Source organism: Astyanax mexicanus, chromosome 1, assembly GCF_023375975.1.
Source record: "Astyanax mexicanus isolate ESR-SI-001 chromosome 1, AstMex3_surface, whole genome shotgun sequence".
In the NCBI taxonomy this organism is placed as follows: domain Eukaryota; kingdom Metazoa; phylum Chordata; class Actinopteri; order Characiformes; family Acestrorhamphidae; genus Astyanax; species Astyanax mexicanus.
This window is the reverse complement of record NC_064408.1, coordinates 106,843,080-106,870,408: the sequence shown is the minus strand read 5'-3', so window position 1 is coordinate 106,870,408 and position 27,329 is coordinate 106,843,080. Positions and strand designations below refer to the sequence as shown.

The 27,329-nt window shown below is 37.3% G+C and overlaps 2 protein-coding genes across 8 annotated transcripts; one reads left to right on the top strand and one right to left on the bottom strand.

Annotated features, from left to right (window-relative positions):
- Positions 1–939: 939 nt before the first annotated feature.
- mak (male germ cell-associated kinase) lies at positions 940–26,973 on the bottom strand. 7 transcript variants are annotated; one of them, XM_049463669.1, is made up of 16 exons: positions 26,832–26,973; positions 19,794–20,079; positions 13,622–13,676; positions 12,778–12,899; positions 10,689–10,771; positions 10,006–10,138; positions 9,398–9,569; positions 9,046–9,213; positions 8,477–8,725; positions 7,262–7,440; positions 7,006–7,148; positions 5,632–5,754; positions 4,653–4,727; positions 3,513–3,632; positions 2,585–2,680; positions 940–1,667 (listed from the first exon to the last, which is right to left on the bottom strand). In XM_049463669.1, the coding sequence occupies exons 2-16, from the start codon at positions 19,892–19,894 to the stop codon at positions 1,507–1,509; spliced, it is 1,980 nt and encodes a 659-aa protein (XP_049319626.1). In that variant the 5' UTR covers positions 19,895–20,079; positions 26,832–26,973; the 3' UTR covers positions 940–1,506. The 7 variants fall into 7 exon arrangements, with proteins under 7 accessions (XP_049319626.1, XP_049319628.1, XP_049319624.1 ...); XM_049463671.1 differs by lacking the exon at positions 10,689–10,771 and adding an exon at positions 11,190–11,269 and having other exon boundaries at positions 19,794–20,082; positions 26,832–26,968; XM_049463667.1 differs by having other exon boundaries at positions 19,794–20,082; positions 26,832–26,968.
- On the top strand, positions 14,579–17,691 carry LOC111194633 (uncharacterized). Its single transcript, XM_049463688.1, has 2 exons — positions 14,579–15,754; positions 16,772–17,691. The coding sequence occupies exons 1-2, from the start codon at positions 14,648–14,650 to the stop codon at positions 17,558–17,560; spliced, it is 1,896 nt and encodes a 631-aa protein (XP_049319645.1). The 5' UTR covers positions 14,579–14,647; the 3' UTR covers positions 17,561–17,691.
- Positions 26,974–27,329: the final 356 nt, after the last annotated feature.

Below are 27,329 nucleotides of genomic sequence, written 5' to 3'. Positions count from 1 at the left end.
CTACAAATCATGTATTTTGATGATCCACATTTCTATACAATTAGTTATGACACAAATGTGAATTCAGTATTGGTTGAATATAGACACATGTGAAAGGAAACAGTTTGTTATTTAATTAACACTCTTATGAAACAAAAAAACTATGATGGTTCAGTGGCATTAAGAGTGAATCTATGCTAAGGCTGCATTATATTAGGGGGGGAAACTGATGTACCAAAAGTCCTGGGATAGCAGTGTAAATTGATCGTGAAATGTTACCTCAGGGGACGACTTGGGAAAACCTACACCTGTATATGCTGTGAGGTGTTGTCAGTGGCTGAACACTGACCATTGTGCTTATGTCAAAGTAACGTTAACTATTGTAGCGATTATAATTTTTATTGGAGTGCAGCCTGATGGTGGATGCCAGATGGATGAGATATTTATTTCTGTTCTCTGGTCATTTAACATTCCTTGATCCACAGCATCATGCGTGTAATGGGAATATGACCAAAAAGGCATTACCACCCAAAGTGGACAGAACACTGAGTGGTAATGATCGTGCCCAGCAGATTCTGGATAGAATTATCAGTGCTAACATAGAACCTACTGGCAGAAATCACAGCCACACATTTAATGCAGGAGGCCCTAAACACATATACTGCAGGTCAGTGCAGTGTCTGTAAGCTTTCATAAAACATGGCAAAAGTCATGGAACATGGGATACTAGTTCCTGTCTCATAATTTTTGACATGTTTTACATTGCGCTACAACAAAGTGAGGAATTTTTTAGATTTTAACAGGAGTAAAATAAATAATACTGTGCCATTAAAAGTTTTGTATTGTAATGTTTGTGCTGCCCTAGTCTGTGTTGATATGTATTTTAATGGTTGAAATGGATGTGTTTTATAAATTCTGAAGTAAGGTTTTTGCATTCAGTGAAAGAACAAACAAAAAGTATTATTTTACAGCTTTTATCTCGAATCTTAATTATTACAAAAAAGTGAACCATTTCCTACAAAAAACAGTCATATGTAGCAAAAAAAGGAAAAGATAATAAATACAAAATCCTTCAAACACTATTATTTAAAACCGTTTTGTCCTAACCTTAAGAAATTGTAACATCTTTAACTTTCATGGCTATAAGCTCAACTAATCACAGCACATTGGGCTCCGGACCATAAAAAGCCCAAAATCTGCCCTAACCATCTAACCACAGACACATCCATTAATGAAGATTCAGTCAGTGGTGTTATCAATTAGCAGAGGCCCTTAGGACTCTTATAAAGCCCACTGTATAATTAAAGCACATTTTAATAATGAACTTGTGAGATTGTCATTTCACCTGGATATCACGGTGTCGTGGTGTGAGGACATCCCGCATGTCCCACTAAGAAACTTTGCACAGTGATTTAGCAGCTCCTCAACGGCATCAGATTTTACTCAGTAATTAGCAGAGCTGTAACAAGGCCCGGCTTCAGTCCGCGTAGGTACCCTTCCAACCACTCGAGCTAATTTGAAGATGTGCTACCGGTGGTTTCCGTACTTCGCTGCCCAGTCCACTCGACCGTGGACGGGTTGGACAGGAGCCGCACGAGGGAGCAAGTTTGCAGAGTTTTTCCCCAAGGCTGAGTAACTTTGTCCTTTGACCTGAGTTCTCTCTGCTCTCCTTTTCCACCCATCAAAATCTGAAAAGCAGAGTGGAGTCAGATATAATAAGGTCAAATGTAACAATACACAACTCATAGATGGGGCCCAAACAGTATAAATATCTTATCCCCCCAGTAATTTAAAGGAGTTTAAACTATTTAAAAACATTTTATTACATATGTTTTCACAGCCTGATCTTGCAGCACTCATTTTCTAAAAAGGATAATTAATAAGGTAAATGATGTAAGTTACTGCTTGGCCTGAATTGAAACCCACAGACCCACCAACTTGTTGGACATAAGAATGGAAACCCCAGTTTTAATGCTTTCCCTGGCCTAACACCCTTTCAACACATACCAGACATTTTTTTACATTTTGGACTCCCACCCACACCTTTTGGTCACCATTTTTTAAGTACTTAAGTACTGTCAAATAAACTACTTTTTGTATTGTTGTATGAATAGGAAAAACCTTCTAACTCCCTATTAAGTAACGTATATTGGGCAGTTTCCCTAGTCTTAGACCACACAGCATTTCAAATGTAAATTCTCCATGTAAAAAAAAATAGTCTACAACTTGGCTTAATCTCTGTCCAGGAATCTTACCTTGTAAGGCATACAATTCTAAATCTACACGCAGATAAAATTAGATTTTTGATATGATCAACACATACATAATTGCAAATACACAATGTATTTAAAATCTGTATTTCCATGACCTAAATAGGTAATTTTCTATTGAATAATGTGTGATTTGGGATTGAACCTCTTCCTTCTTTTGCTAAATTAATATCCCTATTTATGAGGTACAATCGCCCTGTACAGGACTAGAACTACAATGCTTTAACTAATATTATCAGTTGGGCCTCACTAGAGAATAGACAATTCTAGTCTCTACTCAGACAGTAACTAGTTGGTTTCTTCATCTACGTGAACAGCAAAGCCTCAGGCTTTACCTTCAGCACTCTCATTCAGTGAAGTGGAAGCAGCTGGCTTTGGCTTTGACGATTTTGTTTTGCCAGTTTTAGAATCAGCAGAGGTAGAAAGATCAACTAAGAAGAAAGGAAGAACATGGAAAAGCATGCATGAAGAGGGAGAAGAATGGAAAAGAAAAAAAAACAGAGGAGAAACAAAGGTCTGATTCTGTCCATTAAAATCCGCTTTAACCAACAGGGCCTGTTTGGGGTTTTAGTGGATGCTTTGGTCTAAAGCAGCTTATGTTATCCACAGGCAGGTTTGGCTCTATAGCAACCCTGAAATGCCTTATTCAAGGACAAAAGGCAGCAGTTCAAATGAAACTCCTAAGTCATAGCTAAGTTCTTTAGCTCTAAGAATATTTATTTTAATGAACACTGCACACTATATAGAAATATATAATGATTAGCACTGTAATGGTGATGGATTCAGTTCTTTATAGGACAATTACAATCCTCATTAAACTCAGCTTTAGTAGGAAATGATTAAGATGTAGGCTAGAGATGAGAGACATATATGAGGGGACTGATATTTGGTTGAAATATGAATGAAAGTTTTCATAATGCTCAACAGATTGGACTTCTGAAAAAAAAAACAAAGGTCAATCAGCTTGCTGGTTACACAGCAAGTGGAGGAACCAATGTCTTGATGTGGGGATTTGCACAAGTGCAGTAACCAGACATTTTTGTGCAATGTTTTCCAAACATTAAAAACTATTAATAAGGGTTTTGTCATCAGGTGATATTTAAAATGTTTTTGTTTTTTAGAGTAATTTGACTTTTAAGTATTTCAAGTATTTTGGTTCTGCATATAAACAGTGCCTATAAAGACTTTGCATAGGCCAGCGTAAAGAGTAATGAATAGGATGGTCTAATAGAACAGAAACTAATTGGTTCTTTCAATACATACGTGCATGCTGATTTCCAAGTGGTGCAAGCTGGATCCTCTGGCCAACTGACCCAACTTCTTTCTTCTGGAAAGATGGGATATATCCTCCAGACAGATTGTATGTGGTGCTGATAAAGTTTCCTGAAATTAAAAAGCATACTGAGTGACTGCTGATTATTTTCTTACCTTACAAAGAGTAGAAACAATCAGCACAACATATATTTATAAAGATTTAGTTAGGGGGTTATTTGGGGCTCTGTTTGATGACCTAGTCATTCCTACATCCATGCCTACAAATGTGTTATTTTGCAGAAACTCTGGACAAGGTCCATAAAAAGGTGCCAAATATCTCATTTTAATGAAGATTTTTACTTAACATCTTACAATAACAGTGACTTGACAGGTTAAAACAATAACTTTACATGTAAAATTACATACCATGTAGCTAATTAAAGGTAGGTGAATTTCACTTTAGGTCTTTAGATATCTTATGGTCTGCTTTTGGACTAAATTTGCTAGGAGGGCCTGACCTGGACAATGCTGCAATTGTTTCAATCATAAAGTATTTTACAGACAGTGGAACAGCTGATTTCTAATAGTTTTGAGGTCCTCATTTCTAAAGCTATTAGAGAGCTCTTTGAATCTGGTTGTGGTGATACCAATCACTTTAACAAGCAAGAGCTAACCAGGCTACATGTCTAAAGGTTAAACTGGACAGGTTACCCTAAATTTAAGCAGCTGATTTGCTGCACCTGATTCTTCTAAATTTTAAGGATTATTAAATGTGAGGGTGTTCTAACCGTTCCTCACGTGAAAACTCCATTGGCATTAATTCCATTTAACAAGATATTTTCCTAAATTACCTTCTAAAGTATTTAGTTCAGATGAAGATCAAATGTCCATTTGTTTAAATGTTATATTTTTTTAATGTTGTTTCTAATGTTTTCTAATTATGCTAAACAGACTTGTTGACAACATTCTGTAAAGCGTGAGCAAACAAGCAGCAGTTGCTACAAAAAAACACATTAATGAGAAGAGCATGGACCAGTCAGTTGAGACACAGGTTGTTTTTTTTCTGCCCAGCGGTGGCACACAACACAATCTCCAGTGGCGAAGCTGCACCAAACAACAACATTGTCAGGAGGCCAGTGCTGCGTGTACCTTTGGGCTGTTCAATTTTCTCTAGTATCCTTTCTCTGGGCTTATCTGAGGCTTTAGCGCTGCTCTCTTCTGCTTCTGGGGTTAATGAGTGAGATGAGGGAAGCATGCAGGGAGAAATGATGGAAATATTACAGCAAAAGAAACAATCAAGCTCAAAAGCAAAGTGGCACTGGGGGTGAGCCATATAGCTCTTAAATATGATTTCTTTATTTTTATTTTGGGGTATTGTTGGAAATGACAAATCACTGAAAAGATTTTATTAGTTAGTTAATAAAATATTTGTTATGAATATGTGTTTTAAGTATAAATATCTTATTAAATTAAAAAGAACTTTGGTAACTTTTAGTAATTTACCAAAACTTTTTTTTATGTATTTTAAACAAATAATAATAATAATATCACAATTATATTTACTTCTAAAAATACCACTAATGCTTCACAATAAATAGCAAAAAATATAGCTTTTAAACAGAATACCATAATATTATAACGATATTTTTTATTTTTTTATTGTTTAAAAATTATACCGGTATTATTGTGAAAAATATGACACAGCACACCCCTAAGTGCCACCATACACACTGCAGCAGCAGCATCAGGATGTGGAAATTAAGAAGAACCTAAATGAGCATGGATAAGTGAATTTATCAGAACGCCTTGTGCTGGTATGTCTTTTTGGACAGCCAGGAGCTATTTGATACCAGCACAACACAAGCCAGATCCTCTGAATAAAGAAAGAAAGGATCCATGCTGCGGTTTTATACGGCGTGTTGATCACATGGCGCATGAATAATGGAAGATTTGGTTGCAATAATGGTCAAACCACTTAGAAGCATTTATGAGAGTCTTTTGTATGTGAGAAGTGTTGAAAATTAGCAGTCAGTCAGAAAAGCCAGTTCATTACTATGCGAGTAAGACAGTCTGGGTATTCTGACAGCTGCTGGATAACACACACTACCCCTGTGATACGTAAGCTTACCTGGACTGACTCGGGTAACTGGTGCTAGTCCAACAGGTGCGAGTGATTTGTTGGATAGGTTAGATATGTTCTCTCTCTGAGACTCCTTCTCCGCAGCGGACGGTGTGCTCTTACTAATCAGGCCTGAAATTGATGATACAATTCATTAAAACTTTACAGATCCGACACTCTACTACATGAACGACATGGTAAATTACATGATTGTGAAGTAATACTACATGCAACATTATTTACACCGAGCTGCCAGTGTACTGGGCTACAGTCACATTACAAATCTCATTAATCATTTCTGACTTTTGCTCAGACCAACAGATGATGTCTGCTGACAACACTAAGCACTAGGGTTGCCACCTTCTCAGAAATGAAAATAAGGGACGCCCACCAAATAAATACATAATTACATAATGGTGGAGGAGAACATGACAAGGTGCATGAAAACTGTGATAAAAAGGGTATATTACACCAAATATTGATTTCTGATCTCTTAAAACTTTATGAATATGAACTTCTTTTTTTTTTCGTTGTTGTTATATCAGCCATTGCTCATTTCTCATAGAATAAAACAACAATGTTAATTTAACTGAAACATATACCTATAACTGACAAATAAAGGACCTTCTGTATTTTACAGGATAAACCCCAATCTGACATTTACATTCATATTGCATGTCCAAAAATCAGATATCAATTATCTGATCTGAGATGAATATAAAAGGCAAGGTTAACATTACCAGTTTAAAACTTACTCAAATTTGATTGATAATTTTGCCCCAATGTGACAAAGATCTGCCTTTAGTCAAATTCTAAATCCATGTCAAATCTGATCTTTTTTAAAATCAAAATTGCATCTCGTTACTATGTGGTGACATCATGATCAATTTCATGATTTGTCACTTACATTTATGAATGTGAACCATCAACATCTGAGCAAAAAATTGGAATTGATTAATGAGGCTTGCAATATGAACATGACAAGTGATTCGAATGTAACTCAAAAGGGACTGATTTGGTAACATTAGATTTGTCCAAAATAAATGGCCACATCAATTTGTGCCACATTGGCCTGGTAATGTGGAAGAAGCCTTGGGTACTTCTACTATCTAGTTGCACTTTCTAACTTCTTCTGCCCCCAATATCTTGTGAATAGGAAAAGGGGCATGGATGCTGCAAACTGGGTTGCTGCACAATGTAGCAGAAAGGGTGAGATACGGAAACTATACATAACGCAGAACTAATAAACTGGCAACTCTGGCAGCAAAATCTACAATTGTTTAACTGGTAAGCAGCCCTAGTCCCTATACTATAGTCAACTAGGCATTATTTTTTATAAATCTAACTAAATTAAACTAATCTAAATAAATAAAGAAGGCTTACCCGGAAGGTATCTTGACTGACGGAGGTAATGCTGTCTGGCTGAAGAGGTGTTTTGAAGATTGGAGTCTGAATGATTCGTTTTGATGTTGCTGGGTAGTTTTGTCACAGTGGTAAAAGTATAAAGAGGTTTTTGTTCCTTTGGCCTTAATATTAAAAAAAGTGAAAAATTAATATAAATAAAAAATAAAAATGTGCAAAATAAACAATTTATATCACTGTAAAGCTAAACTAGCAATCTAAAAAAAATCTCTCTTACTGAGAAATGAACTCCTTGTTGGGTTTGTCCTCTTCTATGCCCATGCTGGGTTTCTTGGAAATAGACGCAGCAGTGTCTGAGTGATCTGATTCGTCCCAGCTGTCAGTGGGCTTTGTCTGCCCCCAGCGTCTTCTTCCACTTTTCAGCCCAGCCAAGCTATTCTCATTTCCCACAGGCCTCTTCAAGAATAACGACACATATTTGATCATTGGTTTAAAAAAAATGATTGATTAAAGTTACTATAAATTCAAAATTAAATAATTAAGTGTATGGAATTGCCATTTTATTTGCCTTTCATTTGTCCTTCTTCAGAAGAAATAACATAAACAAAACAGCGCTGTTAAATCGTGAGTCTTGACTTATTTTAGTTACACCCCCAAAATTTGCATTAGACCCCGCCCACTAGTAAAAGCCAGGAAGCTGGCCAAAGGTGATGAAACAGTAAAATTGATGCTGACTTCAGGAGAATACGGTGTTGTTGATACTAGAGAGCAGCACATCACCTACAGACTCTGCTAGCATTCTATGAATATGACTTGCTACATAAACTAAGCTTAGTAGCTGTGTCCATAAAAAAGCTAAAAGCTCAAACTGAGGTTACATGCTAATGATAGCTGTTTTACTTTTTCTCTTATCCAAAAGTCACACCTTCGAGAACAACTCATCACTAATTTAACTAGCTATCAAACTGTAGCTAGACACACTGTAGATGAAAAAGAACTAGTAAGACTAGAGATCCAAACCCAAACCCAGGGGAGTAAATGGGGCAAGGCTAAAAGCTAACCCTCAGATTGCTATAAGAAAAACACACAGAGAAGTTAAAACAAAAGGACAGCAACCGAAAAGACAGCAATCCTTTAAGACTCAGGAATAATTACAGTATTTGTACATTGTTAGAACTGTGCTCTAATGTGCAGCTTTTGTGAACTTCTTCTAGTGATGTAAACCAGCTACAACCAGTTTACCAACTTAACCAAAGTCACACTTACTATTTTTACATCAAAAATCTTATACTTAAAATAATAAATAGATTAATTCTATGTCACCTTTAATCTGTAATTATGATTTCAGAATAATTCTACAAAATGATAATGTAATAAACAAATAATCCAATGATGCTGAGGCATTTACCTATAGGAGTGTAACAGGAAATCATGTCAGGTTACAAATATGCTTCTAGAATCACAATTAGAGTGCTATTTATGCAACTTTTACCTTTTGTGTGTTAAGTGGTAGAGGCTCAGCTTGGCATTCTGCCTGGGGCAGGGGGATCTGTTGCAGTGGCTGATGGAAGCTTCTCCCCTGGGCCTTGGCCTGAGAGCGTAATGCAGGTTCTGAGGCAGACTGCAGTTCAGGTTTGGGCTCAGTGGGCTGTGCTGGTTTCATCTGTGGCTTGCGTAGGTCAGGAGTCTGTGTCCGAGGGCCAAGAACCTGGCCCACTTGGAAGTAGGGGTACCGCAATGCCTGAAACATTTGAATATAGAGTTAAAAAAGAATCCTAAGCATCAAAATCCAATAAAGTAATTTTTAATCGAGAGTAAATTAAAATATTGGGTTCCTATTAAGAAGGTGTAGGCAGAGAAAATAACTTCAGAAAGGTTATGTCATTAACTATCATAACTTCTATCTGGCACCCACTATTACGTTGGCCTTACGTTGTCTTGTCATGAGCAAGCAGGCCAGTGTTCAACTTTACTAACAAGATAACACTTCATAACTTATACAAGTGTGAGCATAGTGAGCATAGTAAACACTATAGATCTCGCCAGCATCAGTCAACAAACCTGAACAGCTGTTGGCCTCTTTTTGGGGTCCCACTGCAAGAGGTCTTTCATTAACGTTAATGCCTCATTGCTGGCATTGGGGATGAGGGTCTTCAGAGGTGTGGGCACACACTGAGGGAAACGGAAGTTCATTGCGGCAGCCAGCTGATAGCCCTCTGGCCAATCTGTCTGCAAGTCCAAAGAAAGTAAACATATAGCATCTTTACCATAATAAATGAGTTAACTATTTCATAGTAAAATTTACTACTATTGGAATACAATCAATGCGATTTACTCTAAATCAGTACATAGGAATCAACTATTAGTGCGCTAAAAATCACTTCACAGAGCTTCAATACAAATTTGAACCTACCTTCTTGACTGTACCAAGAACTTGACAGATTTTGAAGATCTCATCAACCTCGCTGTTGCCAGGGAAAAGAGGTCGTAAGGTGTAGAGCTCTGCCATGATACAGCCCACTGCCCACATGTCTATCGGTGAACTGTACATAGATGATCTCAGAAGGACCTCTGGAGCTCGATACCTGCACACACCACATAAAGTAAGTCAGTAGGACAGGCAACATTTGGCTACAACTGGCTGTACTGATAAAGGACTGTACTGTAACAGAAATTGCAAGACACTTGGCCATAAGTCCTTGCAGAAAGTGACAAAATCTCCTTAGAACAATACTGTCGTCTCATTATTTATGTATGAAATATTAGTAGGTAAATAAATGTGTGCAAATTGCAGAATAACAGAACAATCTGGGACAGTGGACACTTTCCATAAATATTTAGTAATTCAGCCACAACTGACAGTGAATAGCAATCACTAGAAACTTTTTTCATAGCATGTTTAAATGCCGTATTTATGTGGATGGAGGTTTATAATGCTGCAAAAGCTCAGATTTCCTCATAAGCAAATCAGGTTTGTAACCTGTAACCATTTTTGCTCTCATTAAGTAGAAAGTTTCTCACCATCTGGTGGAGACATAGTCTGTGTAGGGAGGCCGTGAGCGAGTCTCTCTGGCCAGACCAAAGTCTGCTATTTTCACCAATTCAGGACCCATGCACAGCAGATTTTCTGGTTTCATATCCCGATGAAAAAACCCTGCAAAAGCAGAACAATGCACAAAAAATGTAGAATAGCTTTCATGATACAGTCATTGTAAAATAAGTAGTTAGGTAGCTGTTTTAGTTTGCGTAGTTGGTAAGCAACACTGATCAATTCTATACACAGGTTTTTTGTATTTACAAAAAATATTTGTCAAAATTCCATCCATACTAAATATGCTTTGAAACAGTAGTAGGGATATAGACTTAAGTTCTCTAGATCAGTGGCAGTGTATGTTGTCACTGTCCTGCAAAAACCTTGTATATCCATTTTTGACACCTTTTTACTTAATGTGACATAATGTGAATCTGGCCATTGTTCTTTATATCGTATAAGAATTTAAAAATTAATAGAATATAAATCCTCCAAAATTACATGGAACCAAATCTTTTACACTGACATTAATAGAAATATAAGAAAGTGTCTTATTTTTGCTATTTTGAAGATACAAGGATTTGCAAGACAGCAATGACATGTAGCTTTCTTTGTCTTAGGTGCTCAAAGCAAGCAAAAAAAAGGCTAGAAATAAAAAACAGATAAATCTTACCATGCTTGTGCACAAATGCCAAACCAGATAGCACCTGAAACATGATGTTCCTTATCTCATTTTCAGTGAACATCTTGTTTTCCCTGACGACAGAGATTTTCACGCACAAAAGGAGAAAAGAGAAAAAGAAGAAAAGACTAAGGATAGAAAAGAGAAACCCCAAAACATTTCAGCTACAGGTTGTGCCAGAGAGTCTGTGGTGGTATGTGTGTCACTGGTGTTACATAAATGGACTGAAAAGTAGTTCAGATCTGGGATTAAGCTGATTAATTCAGCGTATTCAGTCCAGTGTTAACAGTGTATCTTAGGCACACCTGAGACACTCGCACATCCTGTCACTAAAGAGATGAGAAAGAAAGGAACAGCTGAGCCGTCGAGGAAGTGTGCCAGACCCGCCGAAGGCATAGTCAGTCAATCAGCAGAGGCTGATGCTTGGCTCCCATTCAGCAGTTCAGCTTTGTTAAACACGAATATCACACAGTCCTGAGATGGTTAACCTACCATGCTTATGAATAAATGATAGTCCCTGCAATATCTGAAAGGTTATGTTCCTGATGGCTGACTCTGGGAACAACTTGTTTCTGGAGACAAGAGAACCGACACAGCTGTCAAATTATTTGTCCTAGGATGGATGCAATAAATAATATATTCAAACATTGTATATAGCACAAAAAACTAATGCACCAAGAAGCAACTGTTGGAATTGAATAAAGCTTTATATACAGCTCTGGAAAAAAAATAAGAGGCCACTTAAAAATGATGAGTTTCTTTGATTCTACCTAACTAAGATGAAGTCATCAAACCAAACTGAACTGCTTGAAATTTTACACCAGGAGTGGCATAAAGTTATCCAAAAGCAGTGTGTAAGACTGGTGGAGGAGAACTTGCCAAGATGCATGAATACTGTGATAAAAAACAGGGTTATTCTACCAAATATTGGTCTCTGAACTCTTAAAACTTTATAATATGAATTTGTTTCTTTTTTGTTAGTTCTGCCATTTCTCATTTTCTGTGAATAAATGCTCTAAATTACAATTAGAGCTGGGCGATTAATCGATTTTATCGATTAATACGAATTTACAGTTAAGGACGATGTGTTTTTATGAAAATCGATTTTCACCTCCGACGCTCCTCTGTGGGCTCCTGTACTGAGCTTAGCCCCGCCCCTCTCTCCCGCGTGCACCCCGCCCCTCTCTCCCTCCCTTCCACGCGCACCCCCAGCCCCTCTCTCCCTCCCTTCCACACTCAACCCCTGCCCCTCTCTCCCGCGCGCACCCTGTAGTTTATAGAATAAAACAACAATGTTCATTTTACTCAAACATATACCTATAAATAGCAAAATCAGAGAAACTGATTCAGAAACTGACGTGGTCTCTTACAACATTTATTGGAGAAAACTGTACAATTTAATGGCAGCTGGCTCTTGTACCCTGTGGGTTCACCTCTAGCCTGGATACATGGATACACAGATGTTGCAGCAGGTTGTGTAGATCCTGCACACTCAATGCCAACTGATTTTGATAAATGCTAAATTGGCAATAAAATTGGCCACTGGACAGTCCAAGGAATAGTTATAATCTGGCATTGCCATTTCTGGGACACCCTTGCTGCGTGTCCTGCTGAATAGTGCAATGACATAAGAGGCATAAGAGGCAACACGGGGCTGCAGCATGTCCTGCACTTATTCCTGACCTGTTAGTGGCCCTTTAATCACTATTAGGGGTGACCAATTTCCATATGCAATTAATCTTCAGATGGCAATTGATTGAACCGCCCACCTTGCAAACTGTCAAAGTCTGTAAATTGAGTAAAATGTGAGCCAGAAAGGCATCAGTCTCTCATTATGTGGTACACTACCTAAAAGTAACTGCGGGAGAAGCACTTTTACAGTCTCTTTTATGGCGAGTCCCAGAATCTAATCAGACAAAACCTGTTATCATTTCCATATCTTCATGCCAAGTTTTGCAGCAGTGCATATTATTTATTTTGTCAATATGCAAAATCATTCTCAAATTTACTATGCAAATCCAGAAATTATTTGTTACATTTACATTGGAGATTATCATCAATGAACAAAAACAACTCATACCTGTCTTTCATCAGCTGGTAGAGGTTCTCCTTCATGTACTCAAAGACGAAGTACAAGTGGTCGTTTTCCCTGATGACTTCCTTTAGTTTTACAACGTTGGCATGATTTAGCTTCTTTAGTGACTGAAAACACACACAAAGCACACACACTTTTAAATGTGTTAAGTACGGAGAAACTTATTAGCCAATAAGGCACAACCGATTAAAAGGTGCATTATGAGACACTAGGGAACAAGGGAACACAAAGGAACAGGGGTGTCGCCAATGCGGGCAATGCTAATGCTGCTCCAGCAGTGCTAGCAGGGGTTAGCAGCAGGCTACAGACCGATATTACTCACCTCTGAACAGTGAAAGAGCTAGCGCTTAGTGCAGTTAGTGGGTAATGCTAATGCTGCTCCAGCTGTGATAGCAGGGGTTGGCTGCTGGCTACAGGCCAATAATACTCACTTCTAAACCTCGCTTAGCTTGGTTAGTGCCTAATGCTAATAGAACTGTAGAACTAAAATAAAACTGAAATTCCTGTATAACGCTTTATTTTAGTGGAGTGGCTTTACTGCTCCTTAATACCTGATTGGTAAAATTCCTACATACGGTGGACCAAATTATAAGGTGCACTGATGATTTTTGGGAAAATTAAACAGTACTCCTGTTAATTTTTCCTCTTCTGACCAGAGAAGACTAGATTTTTTAAGCACTGCGGTATAGATTTAGTTGCATTTAGCAATGAAATAGCATTAGGAATGGTGCCAATTGTCCATGTATATCTGTTTCAGAAAGTATCCAGGATCTAAACAACAGTTTCAGAGATGGACAATGGAAGGAGATGTTTTAGCTGCAGTTCTTACCTTCACTTCTCTCAGGTTCATACATTCCTCCCAGGAATAGAACTTCCTCTTCATTCTGTGAAACACATTAGCAGAGATTACACAGAGTCTGAACAATGGCCTGATCTCCAAGGTTTCATCGGCAACAACAAAGCTTAACCTGTTGTTTGAGGAAGAGTTCAGTCAAAAAACTAACATCCCTTTTGCTGGTAACTGATTTTAAGCATGGTCTGAGCTAATCTTTGATAGTCAAGGAAATTGAAAAATTGGTAAGCCAGGTGGAAACGAACCCTTTACTTTTAAACTATAAAGGTGCTGGCTAAAAGGGTTTTTTGGATCAATGCCCCAATTGAACCACTTCTGGTTGATTCATTAAAGAAACAAAGGGTTCAGTCTATTACATTGTTATAAGGGCACTAACATTTTTTTTTAAGAGTAAAGGCATTAAAACACATTTAGTCAACTAAAGAAAGTTTAAACAAATGTTTCTATTAGGTGGAAAAGATCTTTGAGTTTTGAGTTTATCCTCTGCTTGTAAAGTAGGCTGGCTTTAAGATACTTTTAGCTTAATTCTGTTAGAACTGTTTTTGTAATCTTGGGCTTGTTGGGACTTGTTGATTTGGGTAGCTGATTCAGGTGTGGTTTCTGGCTAGTTAAGGTGTGAATTAGAGAGGTGTGGCTAACAGCCTGCAGTTGTTGATAAATTAAGTGTGTTATCCAGTATTCACTTAGTGTGCTTTGAGTTTACTTGATTATCCTCTGCTTGTAAGGTAGGCTGGCTTTAAGATACTTTTAGCTTAATTCTGTTAGAACTGTTTTTGTAATCTTGGGCTTGTTGGGACTTGTTGATTTGGGTAGCTGATTCAGGTGTGGTTTCTGGCTAGTTAAGGTGTGAATTAGAGAGGTGTGGCTAACAGCCTGCAGTTGTTGATAAATTAAGTGTGTTATCCAGACGTGCACGTCTGTAGCGGTTTGTGCAAGGACTCTTTGACTAGCAAATTTTAGTCTTTCAATTTCAAATCAAACAGTAAAACTTAAGATTTGACAATGTGCTTCCAAATTCCTACTCTCATCTCCTGCAACACCCGTAGACACCGGCATCAGGGCAGAAACCGCAATCCTAGCAACCTGTTGTACCCACCTAGTTCATTAAGTTCTCAGGTGTTGGTGCATGGGGGACTCTGGAATTGTCTTTCTGCAGTTCTGAAGGCTGACTTCATCACAGCTTTTGCCTCTGCTCAATCTCTGGACTTCCTGGCTCTGACTGAGACTTGGATCACTCCAGAAAACTCTGCAACTCCAGCTGCCCTGTCATCTGCTTTTGCCTTCTCCCACTCTCCACGGCCAACCGGCAGGGGTGGTGGAACTGGCCTGCTTCTGTCTCGTAAGTGGTCCTTCACTGTACTCTCTTTTCTGCATCTTGACATCTCTTCTTTTGAATTTCATGCTGTCACTATCTCTTTTCCTGTTAAACTCCATATCATTGTTCTCTATCGTCCTCCTGGCCCACTGGGCAACTTCATTGATGAACTGGACACTCTCCTGAGTGGGTTACCGGTTGAATCCTCACTTATCCTCCTTGGTGACTTCAACCTCCCCTCAGAGAAACTACAGTCATCCTGTCTTCTTCCACTTCTGTCTTCTTTTTCTCTCTCCCTCAATCTGTCTGCTCCAACTCACAGAGCAGGAAACACTCTAGACCTTGTCTTTAGCAGACCTGCTCCAGCTCTGGATCTAACTGTGACTCCTCTAGATTTCTCTGACCATCACTTCCTATCCTTCACTCTCTCTCTTCCTGCTCTTCCTACAAACACAACCTCTTCAACTTCCACTACTCATCGCAATCTTCGTGCTATATCTCCCTCCTCTCTTGCCTCAACTATCTTGACCACTCTTCCGAATCCTGACTCCTTCTCTTCCCTCCCTCTGGAAACAGCTACCAACACCTTCCTCTCATCTATCACCTCTTCCATCAACACTCTCTCTCCTCTTACTTCAAGGCCAGCAAAATCCTCTCCAGCCACCCCATGGCTGTCGGATGTTCTACGCAACAACCGTAGAGAGCTAAGGATAGCCGAGAGGAAGTGGAAAAAATCTCAACAATACTCAGACCTCTGCTCTTACCAATCTCTCCTATCCCGATTTTCAACAGAGGTAACTGCTGCAAAATCCTCTTTCTACAAAAGGAAACTGGAAGAATCAGCATCTGACCCTCGCAAACTCTTCACCATCTTCTCATCTCTTCTAAACCCTCCCACTCCTCAACCTCCCACAACCCTCTCCCCGGATGATTTTGTCAACTCCTTTGAGGAGAAAGTAGCAAATATCCGCCAATCCTTTCCTCCTGCCTCTACCCTTCCCACCAAGCTCTATCTTCCACATTCTACCTCTCTGTCTCAATTCTCTCTGCTTTCCACAGAAGAAATCCTTCATCTTCTACATTCTAACAATCCAACCACTTGCCCACTTGACCCTTTACCATCTTCCCTCTTTCAGACAATTGCTCCTGACCTCCTTCCGTTCATCACTCACATCATTAACACCTCTCTATCATCTGGTCATGTTCCATCAACTTTTAAGACTGCCAGAGTGGTTCCTATCTTGAAGAAACCAACTCTAGACAGCTTGGACGTTGGCAACTACAGGCCAGTTTCTCTCCTCTCTTTCCTTTCCAAAGTCCTTGAGCGTGCTGTCTACAACCAACTTTCTCTCTTTCTCACTCAGAACAATCTTCAGGATCCAAACCAGTCTGGCTTCAAACCTGCACATTCTACTGAAACTGTCCTCATTGCAGTTACAGAGAAGCTTCATGCAGCAAAAGCTACTAACCTGTCATCTGTTCTGATTCTGCTTGATCTCTCTGCTGCTTTCGACACGGTCAACCACAGCATTCTCCTTTCCATCCTCACCAGCCTTGGAATCACTGGCTCTGCATGGCAGTGGTTTGCATCGTACCTGGAGGACCGTTCCTACCAGGTAACTTGGCAAGGGGCAACATCTGCTCCATGCAGACTCTCCACTGGGGTTCCACAAGGCTCGGTGCTTGGTCCTCTTCTTTTCTCACTCTATACTCGCTCTCTGGGTGAAATAATATCTTCTCATGGATTCTCATACCACTGCTATGCTGATGACACCCAACTAATCCTTTCATTTCCTCCTTCCGACACTCAGGTTTCATCCCGCATCTCAGCATGTCTCAATGATGTCTCGATGTGGATGAGTTCTCATCACCTAAAACTCAACCCCAGCAAGACTGACCTTCTGTTCATCCCAGGAACTACAAGCCCTCACAACAATCTCTCCATCTCTTTCGAGAACTCACTGGTCACTCCATCGGCAGAAGCAAGAAGCCTCGGTGTAGTAATGGATGACCAGTTATCGTTCTCGAGCCATATTGCAAATCTGACTCGGTCATGCAGATTTCTCCTGTACAACATCCGAAGAATTCGACCGTTTCTGTCTCAGGATGCCACTCAGGTGCTTGTGCAGTCTCTTGTCATCTCAAGACTTGACTACTGCAACTCTCTACTGGCTGGTCTTCCACTGCGAGCCACCAAACCACTACAGTTAATTCAGAACGCGGCAGCACGACTCGTCTTCAATCTTCCGAAGTTCAGTCATGTGACTCCTTTGCTGCGTTTCCTCCACTGGCTTCCTGTTGCCGCCCGCATCCGATTCAAAACCCTGACGCTGGCCTACAAGGCAAAAAACGGACCAGCACCTTCATACCTGATGGCGATGGTCAAAGCCAGATCTGCACCAAGAGCTCTTAGAGCTTCCAGTACGGCTCGGCTCGAACCTCCATCACTCAAAACACACAGAAAACAGACATCCAGACTCTTCTCTGTGCTGGCACCAAGGTGGTGGAATGAACTTCCACTGGATGTCAGAACAGCAGAGTCACTCACGGTCTTCAAACGTCGACTGAAGACACATCTTTTCAAAGAGTTCCTAAACTAATTTAAAAAAAAAAGGTTCCTAGGGTTCTTAACATGATTAAGTTCTATGTATCTCTTGATCCTAGTCTACAAACTAGCTTTGGATATCTTAAGTAACTTTGAAGCACTGTTGTAAGTCGCTCTGGATAAGGGCGTCTGCTAAATACCATAAATGTTAAATTGTAATGGCCAATCTATCACATTCTATCACCAATCTATCAAAGGTCTTAATCAAGCTTTAGAATAATACCATAGAAGAACCAATTTTGTGTTGTTAAATTTATTTTCTGCATTTTAAAAATGCACATCCACATAACAAATGTCATATGCTTATTACTACTTTCCTGGAACAAGTCCAAACATAAAGCATTAAGAATAATATACATTTAGAGTAAACATGAGTCAATGCAAGGTTCGTACAAGAAGTATTTGCTTCATACAATGTCCCACCAACACACTTCAAAATCTTGCAGTCAGAAAGCCTTCTCAAAAGTGTAGGAGCTGCTATAGGTGCAAAGAAGGGAGGGAACAACACTATATTAAATGTTAGAATGGACTGTCATAAAATATTCAGTAGATGTAATGTGTAGGTGTGCCTAAGCCTTTATCTATATAGTATATCATAGTATGAACACAGACAATTGCTGAGCAAATGTACCAGAGACGGCCTAACAAATGGCCTGAAATTCTTAGGTTGCTTAATATCTTAGGTCACTACATGGAAAATAGGTTGTATACATACAGTGGAAATAAATAAATGAAAGCACATTTTTTTTTAGCTTTTTTATAATAATAAATTAAAGTTGTGAGCAGCTGACAGACATAGAACATTCATTCCACACTAGAACCAGTCTCACTAAGAATACTTAACAAAGTGTCCAAGCACTATTGTAATGCTACGTTGCTATGTACAGCACGGCCCCAGCACAGCAGTTGGCAAGCAGGATGGCACATGAAAACTAATCCAGGCAGGCACCTCAGCCTGCTTGCAAGTGCATGAAGAATTATGTAACCCAAGGCACGATGTGTCGATATTGCACGTTTGTTGATAAGACACCCAGGCAACACAAGCCTATGCACTTTCACTCCTTTCACCGTCACCGGAGTATCGCTTTGCATGGTAACCATCCATTCTTGGACAGCTACAACAGCGTCTCGCTGGACCATTCATAATTCAGCTTACTTGCCCCTGCTGAAAGAGCAGACTTGTAAAGTGGAGTGAACTGGCCGCTGGTGAGATCATCTCTGGGCAAACCGGGTTTGTTATGATCCTCTCAGGCCCGGGGCACACTACTGTAGACCACACAGTGGCATATCATCCAGGGTGGATAATGTGACTAATTTAGGTCAGTGGAATGTTTGTGTTTAGTGTGGACATTTCCCTTGCGCAATGGGCTTGACAGGCTTTCCTAACAACTTTATAAGAGAGACAAAGGGTTAATCTTACACAATATTAAGTCTATAATTAGGAATTGTTTTCTACTATTTCTGCATTTATTGTGAAATGTTCGTTTTCATGTATAAAATAATTGGGTCAGTATATCGGTGCCCTTTATCTAAAAATGGCAACAGTAGAAAGGTATTTTGAGTCAATTTTGACTTAATATAAAAAACGACTTGGCAGATAAAAAATATGTCAAAGTAAAAAAAAAACATTAAAAAAAAAAAATCTACTATGATTAGGCCTGTCACAATATCGATGTATGTTTGGGCGATATACTGTCCCAGAAAAATCTGCAATAAAAAGTTTTATTGTCATTTTAAGACCAGTTTATGCGACTGACATAATGATAATTTAATAACAGAATATACCCTTTTAAAAAAGCAATAAGCTTTTGATAAATAATTGATAAATATATTTAGATATTGGAATTAATTTTTTTTGATATGCTAAACAAATAAAACTTGATTTAAATAAAAACACTTTTTTAAAAGTAAAAAAATAAGTCAGCATTCAAACTCATTCACGTTAATGGACTCACATTGCAAAAAAAAAAAAAGGGTAATATAAGCAAAAAGACAGTGAAAATGATTGCAGTCATGTCCACATATTGTTATATAATTTGACAACGTAATTATCATGACAGGCTTTGCTGTGATGACCGCTATATCACTCATTTCTAATCCAAGCAATTAAGAACCTGAAAAGCTGCATGTGTACATTTTCTGCACCAACACACCTGATCTGATAGGCCTCGATAATGACCAGATAATCTGAGCTTGTGTCTTAAGAGTCAGAAAAACACACTTCGTACCTTTTTATGGCCACCAGTTCCCCAGACTCGTTGCTCTTGCCCATCAGCACGCTGCCATAGGTGCCATCCCCCAGCTGCTTCAGGGTGGTGTAGCGATTCATCCTCAAAGAATCATGCAGCTTCCTCCACCTCTCACAAAAAATAGAGTGCAGCTAACCTCCAGCCTCACCAGCCCAGGAACGTGTCTCACTCACATACACACACAGCTGCAAGCAATGTCATAGTATGAATCCAGACACTTGGGGCTCTCAGATGAGGTGTCCACTACGTTGCATGTGCCATCCTTCTGCTTGCAACCGAGACAGAAACACAATATCAGAAATATTTACAGTAAAAAAGATCTTATCTGATGCACATATTGGTACAATATAAGTCAGTTTCCATGCTTATATAGCTATTAGAACAAATAAATCTTCAAAGCAATGCTCCAGAATCTAGTAGAAGGCCTCTGAGACAGTTACTCCAACATTGGCAGGATAAAGCTTTTTTTAATACCTATGATTTATGAAGAAACAGTGAATAAGCAGGCCTCCTAATATACTGGGTGACAAGGAAATAGGTGTGCGACGAGACACTTATATCACGAGACGAGACAAGACACAATACTGGATTCACGAGAATGAGAATAGATTTAAAAATAAAATTGAAAAATGAAAAAATGGCTTGAAAAATGGTTTCTCTCACATGGATTCTATAAGAAATAAAAATTAAAATAAGAATAAAAAATAAAAAGAAAACTCTTTTTAGGTCTTATATAGTGCAAACGATAAGTGCAAACCACAACCAGTCTTATTAAGACTATGGTTTGTGTTTTTTTCTCCTAAATCTCTTGTAATTTATCTATGAATAACTATAACCAGTCATATTTGGACTATGCTTGAAGTGCAAACAGAGACAGAACTTTTTTTAAAATACAGTACAGAACTAAGGGATTAGTACAACTGCCTATGAAACAGTCACGTGTACGATTTACTTACAGTATTTACTACCCCGCGAGACAGGTTTAAGCTTGACGAGAAACATAGTCACGTTTTTATCTCGTGCCACGAGATCTCGTCACACCCCTACTAGGAAACAATCTTGTTCACAAAAACTACTTGAGGGATTGAAAGATGTTCTACTGATCATCGTGGATCATGAGAGTTGAAGACTCAAGGAGTTCAAATGATGTCAAGGACAACACAACCCAGATTTTGGTCTACCTTTATACTTTTATTTGGCCCTTCTTTTTGGACCTCAGTACTGTTGCCATTTTCACACCTGGCCTGATTCCCAATAACAATTGATTAGCCATGGGCTAGACATAAGCCACATCCCTGCAAGTACGTAACAGTATTAGACGTTATCCTGATGTAAAAGTTTTGTCATCTGATGTCATGACCAACATTCAACCTGACATTAACATCTATGGATGTTGATGGTCAGCTGGGATTGCTCAAATCCGTTTTTTTTTGGCTCAGATCAGATTTGGCTATCTTGACGATTCACATTCACAAATGTAAGTGATCTGTATCTGTGTGTAATTTAAACAAATCTATCCCTGAGGAGTCTCACTTGGGTGATTCTCACGAAAAACAGATTTAAAAGGGTTCACACTTGAAAAATTTCAAAAGGCATTTAAATATAAAATTTCTTTTTGTTATGCAAGACTAGGGTCTGAACTTTTTAGAAATACTTTTTTTTTTTAGTTTTATAATTTTTTTCTGTATATTTTGCACCATTTTAGTCAGTCAGAGCACACACATTCTCAGTACCGCAACATGATAACACAGAACAGATATGGTTTAAAAGTTACACATTTGTTACTTTTTAAATAGATATTATTAACAGTTGTGCTCATATGTGTATATAACCCAGAAAATATTATATTTATAAGTTTCCCATTTTTTTTTATTTTATGATTTGTCTCATTACCGCAACAGATTTCATGATTCATGTCCTGTCTTTTCAGGATATTTAACTGAAAAATTACATGTATAATTTCTTATTTAGTACAGATGACCTATGAAGAAATACAATTTATCCAAATACCATTATAAACTAGAATTTGTTTTATAACAGTAAAATAATTAGTAAATAAATATGTGTTGCGGTAAAGAGAATGGTGTTTCGGTAAAGAGAGTCAATGTTTCGGTAAAGAGAGTCATTACAAGGATTCCTACTTAATTAACAATAACACTTTACACAACAAACACAGAGTGTGAATGCTGTGAATAAATAACAAATTCTAATGATGTACTTCTTGAGTTTTGTATGGAGTAGTAATATTGAACAAAATGTGGTATTTGCTGTTGAAAATTATTCTCAGTAAGACTCAAGCTGTGAAAATATCCTATTTTGAACTGTGTATTTTACTAAAACAAATTTCAACATACCTCATTAGACATAAATTCCTTAAAACTTTAAACATCACTGTATAACTAAATTGAAATGGAATGTTTAAATACAAAATAAGTAATTCAACATCTCATAAAACAACTTTTTTATTAAGTATTAATTTCATGACAGATATAAACATCAATGTACAACTAAATTGAAATTAAATATTTAAGTATGAAACAAGCAATTCAACATCTCATTAAACATCTTTGTATTAAGCATTAATCTCATGAAAAATGTAAACATCAATGTGCAACTAAATTAAAATTAAAGATAAAATTAAAGAAAGTTGTTTAATGAAATGTATATATGTGTGTATATATATAAATTTCATATATATAATATATACATTTCATGAAACAACTTTTATTGTTATAAACTGTTAATAAAGGTTGTTTCATAAAATGTGTATATATATATATATATATATATATATATATATATATATATATATATATATATACATATAAACAGTTTATAACAATAAAAGTTTATAAAAATAAATTTCATGAAACAACCTTTATTAACAGTTTATAACAATAAAAGTTGTTTCATGAAATGTATATATTATATATATGAAATTTATATATTATATATATATATATATATAAATATATATATATATATATATATATATATATATATATATATATATATATATATATATATATATATATATATATATTATTATTATTATTTTTTTTATATATTATTTTTATATCTTATGCGGAAGTTATATGGGTGTCACTGCCCTGCTACATAAATCTGTTTTTTATCTGAAATTGCATCATGTATTGTTTTATATATTGTTTATTATAAGTAAATAAAGGCTTTTTTATGAAACAATATATATATATATATATATATATATATATATATATATATATATATATATATATATATATATATATATATATATATATATATAAGTTCATGTCACTTAAAACATTAATTTCTCTTTACCGCAACAGTGAATATCTCTACCGCAACAGGCCTTAAATTGTTGCGGTGTATGAGAAGGCTGTTGCGGAGTATGAGGGACCTTAACCTTCTTTGATCTCTGTGGGGCCACCATGATGCCTGGCTAAACTTTTGCTAGCTTTTTGTATTTAGACTTTAAAAACCTTAAAAATTCCCAAAACACAATAACATTTTCATTTTTTTAAACATTAAAAACTAGCTGTTTCGGTAATGAGAAACAAAAAGTTGTGTATGCTCGCTGACAACCAAGTTTTTAACATTTATCTGGAGAGGTATAAAATTAGGTGCTTACCTGGTAGCCATCTTGGGTGTCATACTAAAAGGTGTCCCCCCTCTCAAAATGGCTGTTTTTTTTCTGTTCCTTGTGGTCTTAAATGGTGCTTGAAAATTGTTGCGGAGGCTGAGAACATTGGTTCTGACCAAAGTTATTTTTCTAAATATTTTCTTTTCTTTTACCAATGAATTCCAAGTAATACATTTTTATTGACTGTAACAATTTACTTTATGAGATACATTTAAGTTTTTTATTATTTATTTATTTTAAATATTAAAATTGTGTAATTGAAGAGCCGAGATTCAGCAATGGACGCGTTGCGGTACTGAGAATTTCACACTAAATTATAAAAAATACATAATTTAAAATATCACAATGTCTACTTTTAATCACTTCCAATATAGCCTTTGATGAGATGTTTATAAACCAGTGTTTCCCAAATTGATAGCATTTACCTGTTCATCACACTCCTTAATGCCACCTCATTAGTCTGATTTCGTGAGAATCACCCACTTGTGCACATTGATACATATATAAACATCGCCTTCTTCACAAACAACAAAAAATATAATATTTGAGAGACGACTCGTAGCGTTATAAAGGGAAATGGATGCATTTGTTAGCAGCTCATATTTGGAGCATCTCTTGTTTGAGTGGAGAGCAAACAGTTGGAGAGCAAACAGTCTGAAACCAAGAGATGTGTGGGTACGAGAGACAAGCACATAGCACGTGTAAAAAAAAAAAAAAAGACGCATGAATTCCACATATGGAAAAGGCTCAGATCGGATTTGAAAAATCCTATTTGGCACATTCACGCAGCCATAAAAAAATCTGATCTGTGCCACACTGAGCAAAAAATCAGATTTGAGTCCATTCAGGCTGGTAATGTGAACGTAGCCATAGATAGCTGACTTCTGTGATTTGCTGTACACATTGTCTCAGAAGTGTTGTGATGAAGATCTCTGTCACTAAATCGTGAAGGCAACACTAACACTAATCCCATTTTTAGTCCAGAATCAAGGTCTTATTTTTTTCATGCAGACAAATTAATGTAATTTAAGAACACAATACATTTCCTGTAAGGTAAAAACATAAAAATACAGTTATCTGCAGAATTGATTAAGTTGTAGCATAAATGTTAAAACAGTGTCTATCTATGCTGTTCTTCTAAACTAGACTAGACTAGACTTTGTTACCAACATTAGCCTAGCCTCTCTAATTTAATGAGATGTGTACAATACTATAGCCTAATTTTCCCCATGACATCATGATCCTCGTCTGTGTTTTATTCTCCAGGTACAGAGCCACGTCCCCAGAGGGGATGACTAAGCCAGGCCAGGCGATTAAGCACACACTGAGAAAGTAAATAGGATCTTACATCAGCATAAAGCTTTGGGGTCCAAAATCACAATCAGTCTCCTAGACTTCCCGTCAATTGGATTTCAATGTAGAGCAAAGTGCAGTGGGGTTCAACTCTAGGTAATGCCTTGAGAATGTGGATACAAATACAGCTCTGTACTGTATTCATTGCAATAATATTTTTTTGGAATCTTCTGCAGGGAACTTATGTCCACTTGTGCAATTGAAAGCTAAACAAACTCTGAGCACAAGTATAGACTATGAGAAAAAACTCCCTGCATTGCTCCTTTCCCCAATTTGTTTTTGCTCAGCCTATTAAGAAGCAAAATTAAATGTGACGTACTACTTCTGTAAATGGTTTTGGAAAGCCCTGGCCTCAAACTGCTCATTCAGACATTTACTTTAATAATTAAAAACATTAGGGTACTGAATAACAATGAATGTTCATATGAATTACAATCTTCAAATACTGAACAACAGAATTTTTGTTCACAGAAGTAGTATGTCACATTTAATTTTGCTTCTTAAAAGGCTGAGCAAAAACAAATTGGGGGAAAAAAGCAATGCATTGAGTTTTTTTTCATAGTCTATACCTGTGCTTGTTTGTTTAGCTTTTAATGGCACAAGTTGACATGAGTGCCCAGCAGGAGATTCCAAACAATTATTATTGCAAATAATACAGTACAGAGCTGTTTTTGTTTCCATATTTTCAAGGCATTACCTAGAGTTGAACTCCACTGAATCCATTGTACACAACAGAATATATGTGAATCCTCATACACTACACAATATAATCTCAATTCTCATACACTAAACAGTAAAATCTGAACCCTAATATACTACACAACATAATCTGAACCCTCATATACTGAACTGCATAATCCAGATCCTCATACTCTGCACAATACAATCCTAATCCTCATACACTGCACTTCCTGATAACATAAACAAGTGAGAGAAAGACACTCTTTTGTGTATCTATAAGTGCTGTTGAGCTTTGGCGTGGAGTAATTAGTGGGAAAGGGCTTTGGAAGGAATTAGTGAAATGTGCCAGGGATTAACAGGCTTCTCTCAAGGTCGATGAACAAGCAAGACAAGTCACAGACTTGTGAATCACATGGACACACAGCTTACTGACGTTACAGTACATGTGATACTTGCTGGTGGCATCTGATAAACTTTCTATTAAAGCTGAGTTAGTTAAATGAATGACCACCAACTTAATTGAAATACAGCACTGGAAAAAAATAAGAGACCGTTTAAAAATGTTGATTTTCTTTGAGTTTACCAAATTGAAAACCTCTGGAATATAATCAAGAGGAAGATGAATGCTCATAAGCCATCAAACCAAGCTGAACTGCTTGAAATGTTTGCACCAGGAGCGGCAATAAGTTATCCAAAAGCAGTGTGTAAGACTGGTGGAGGAGAACATGCCAAGATGCATGAAAACTGTGATTAAAAACCAGGGTTATTCCACCAAATATTGATTTCTGAACTCTTAAAACTTTATGAATATGATTTTGTTTTCTTTGCATTATTTGAGGTCTTAAAGCTCTGCATTTTTTTTGTTATTTCAGCCATTTCTCATTTACTGCAAATAACGCTCTAAATAACAATACGTTTATTTTGGAATTTGGTAGAAATGTTGTCCGTAGTTTATAGAATAAAACAACACTGTTCATTTTACTCCAACATATACCTATAAATAGCAACAATCAGAAATGCAACAAAACTAGTTAACCCAATGCAGATACAGGTTTCTATCTACAAACTGAGCTTTAGTTTAAACACTGTAAAACACTGTTAAACTCTGTTAAAGTCCAGCGTGAGTAGATATGTCAGTGAACGGTTTTATATCTGTGTTCTGGATGTTTATAATGAAGATATGGATGCAGGTGAAGAAAGCTAAGCTAGCGATACAGAGCTAATCGCATTAGAGGCAGCTCGGGGTCTCACTGACAGCTCTAACCCTCACAGCACAGCTTCTTCTCCTCTTTTAAATATTTTTAAAAGCTTCACCCTTTCCCTCCTTCTTTAAAACTCACCGGTTAGTCCAGCGCGCCGCCCTTTTCCGTTGTCTGGAGCTGAAGATAGAGAGAGGAGCTGTGTGGGAGATAAAGTTGAGCTCTGGCCCGATAAGGCGTGTAACATTATTGCCCTTGGTAACGGAGACTCTACAGCAAAGCACCAATCAGCGCCGCGCACACACAGCAGCGCCGGATTGTGGGATATGTAGTCCCGAGACAGCGGTCGCCAACGATACTCTAAATAAACACAAGCAGCAAGCAAACAGGGAACTATTAGAATGGCCATTAAATTTAGGTAGAATACCTAAATACTTAGAGGCTTAAAAATGTTCCCTCGATTTTATAGATCGTTACCATATTTAATTAATTAATAAATTATTATTATTTTATTTTATTAAACAATTACTTAAAGTATAATTTAAATTTCTCATAAATAACACTGCACGATGTCATCCAATTTCTCTTAAGTATAAATATCTGTACTATAGCCCATTCATTACTCAATATACTTTTCAT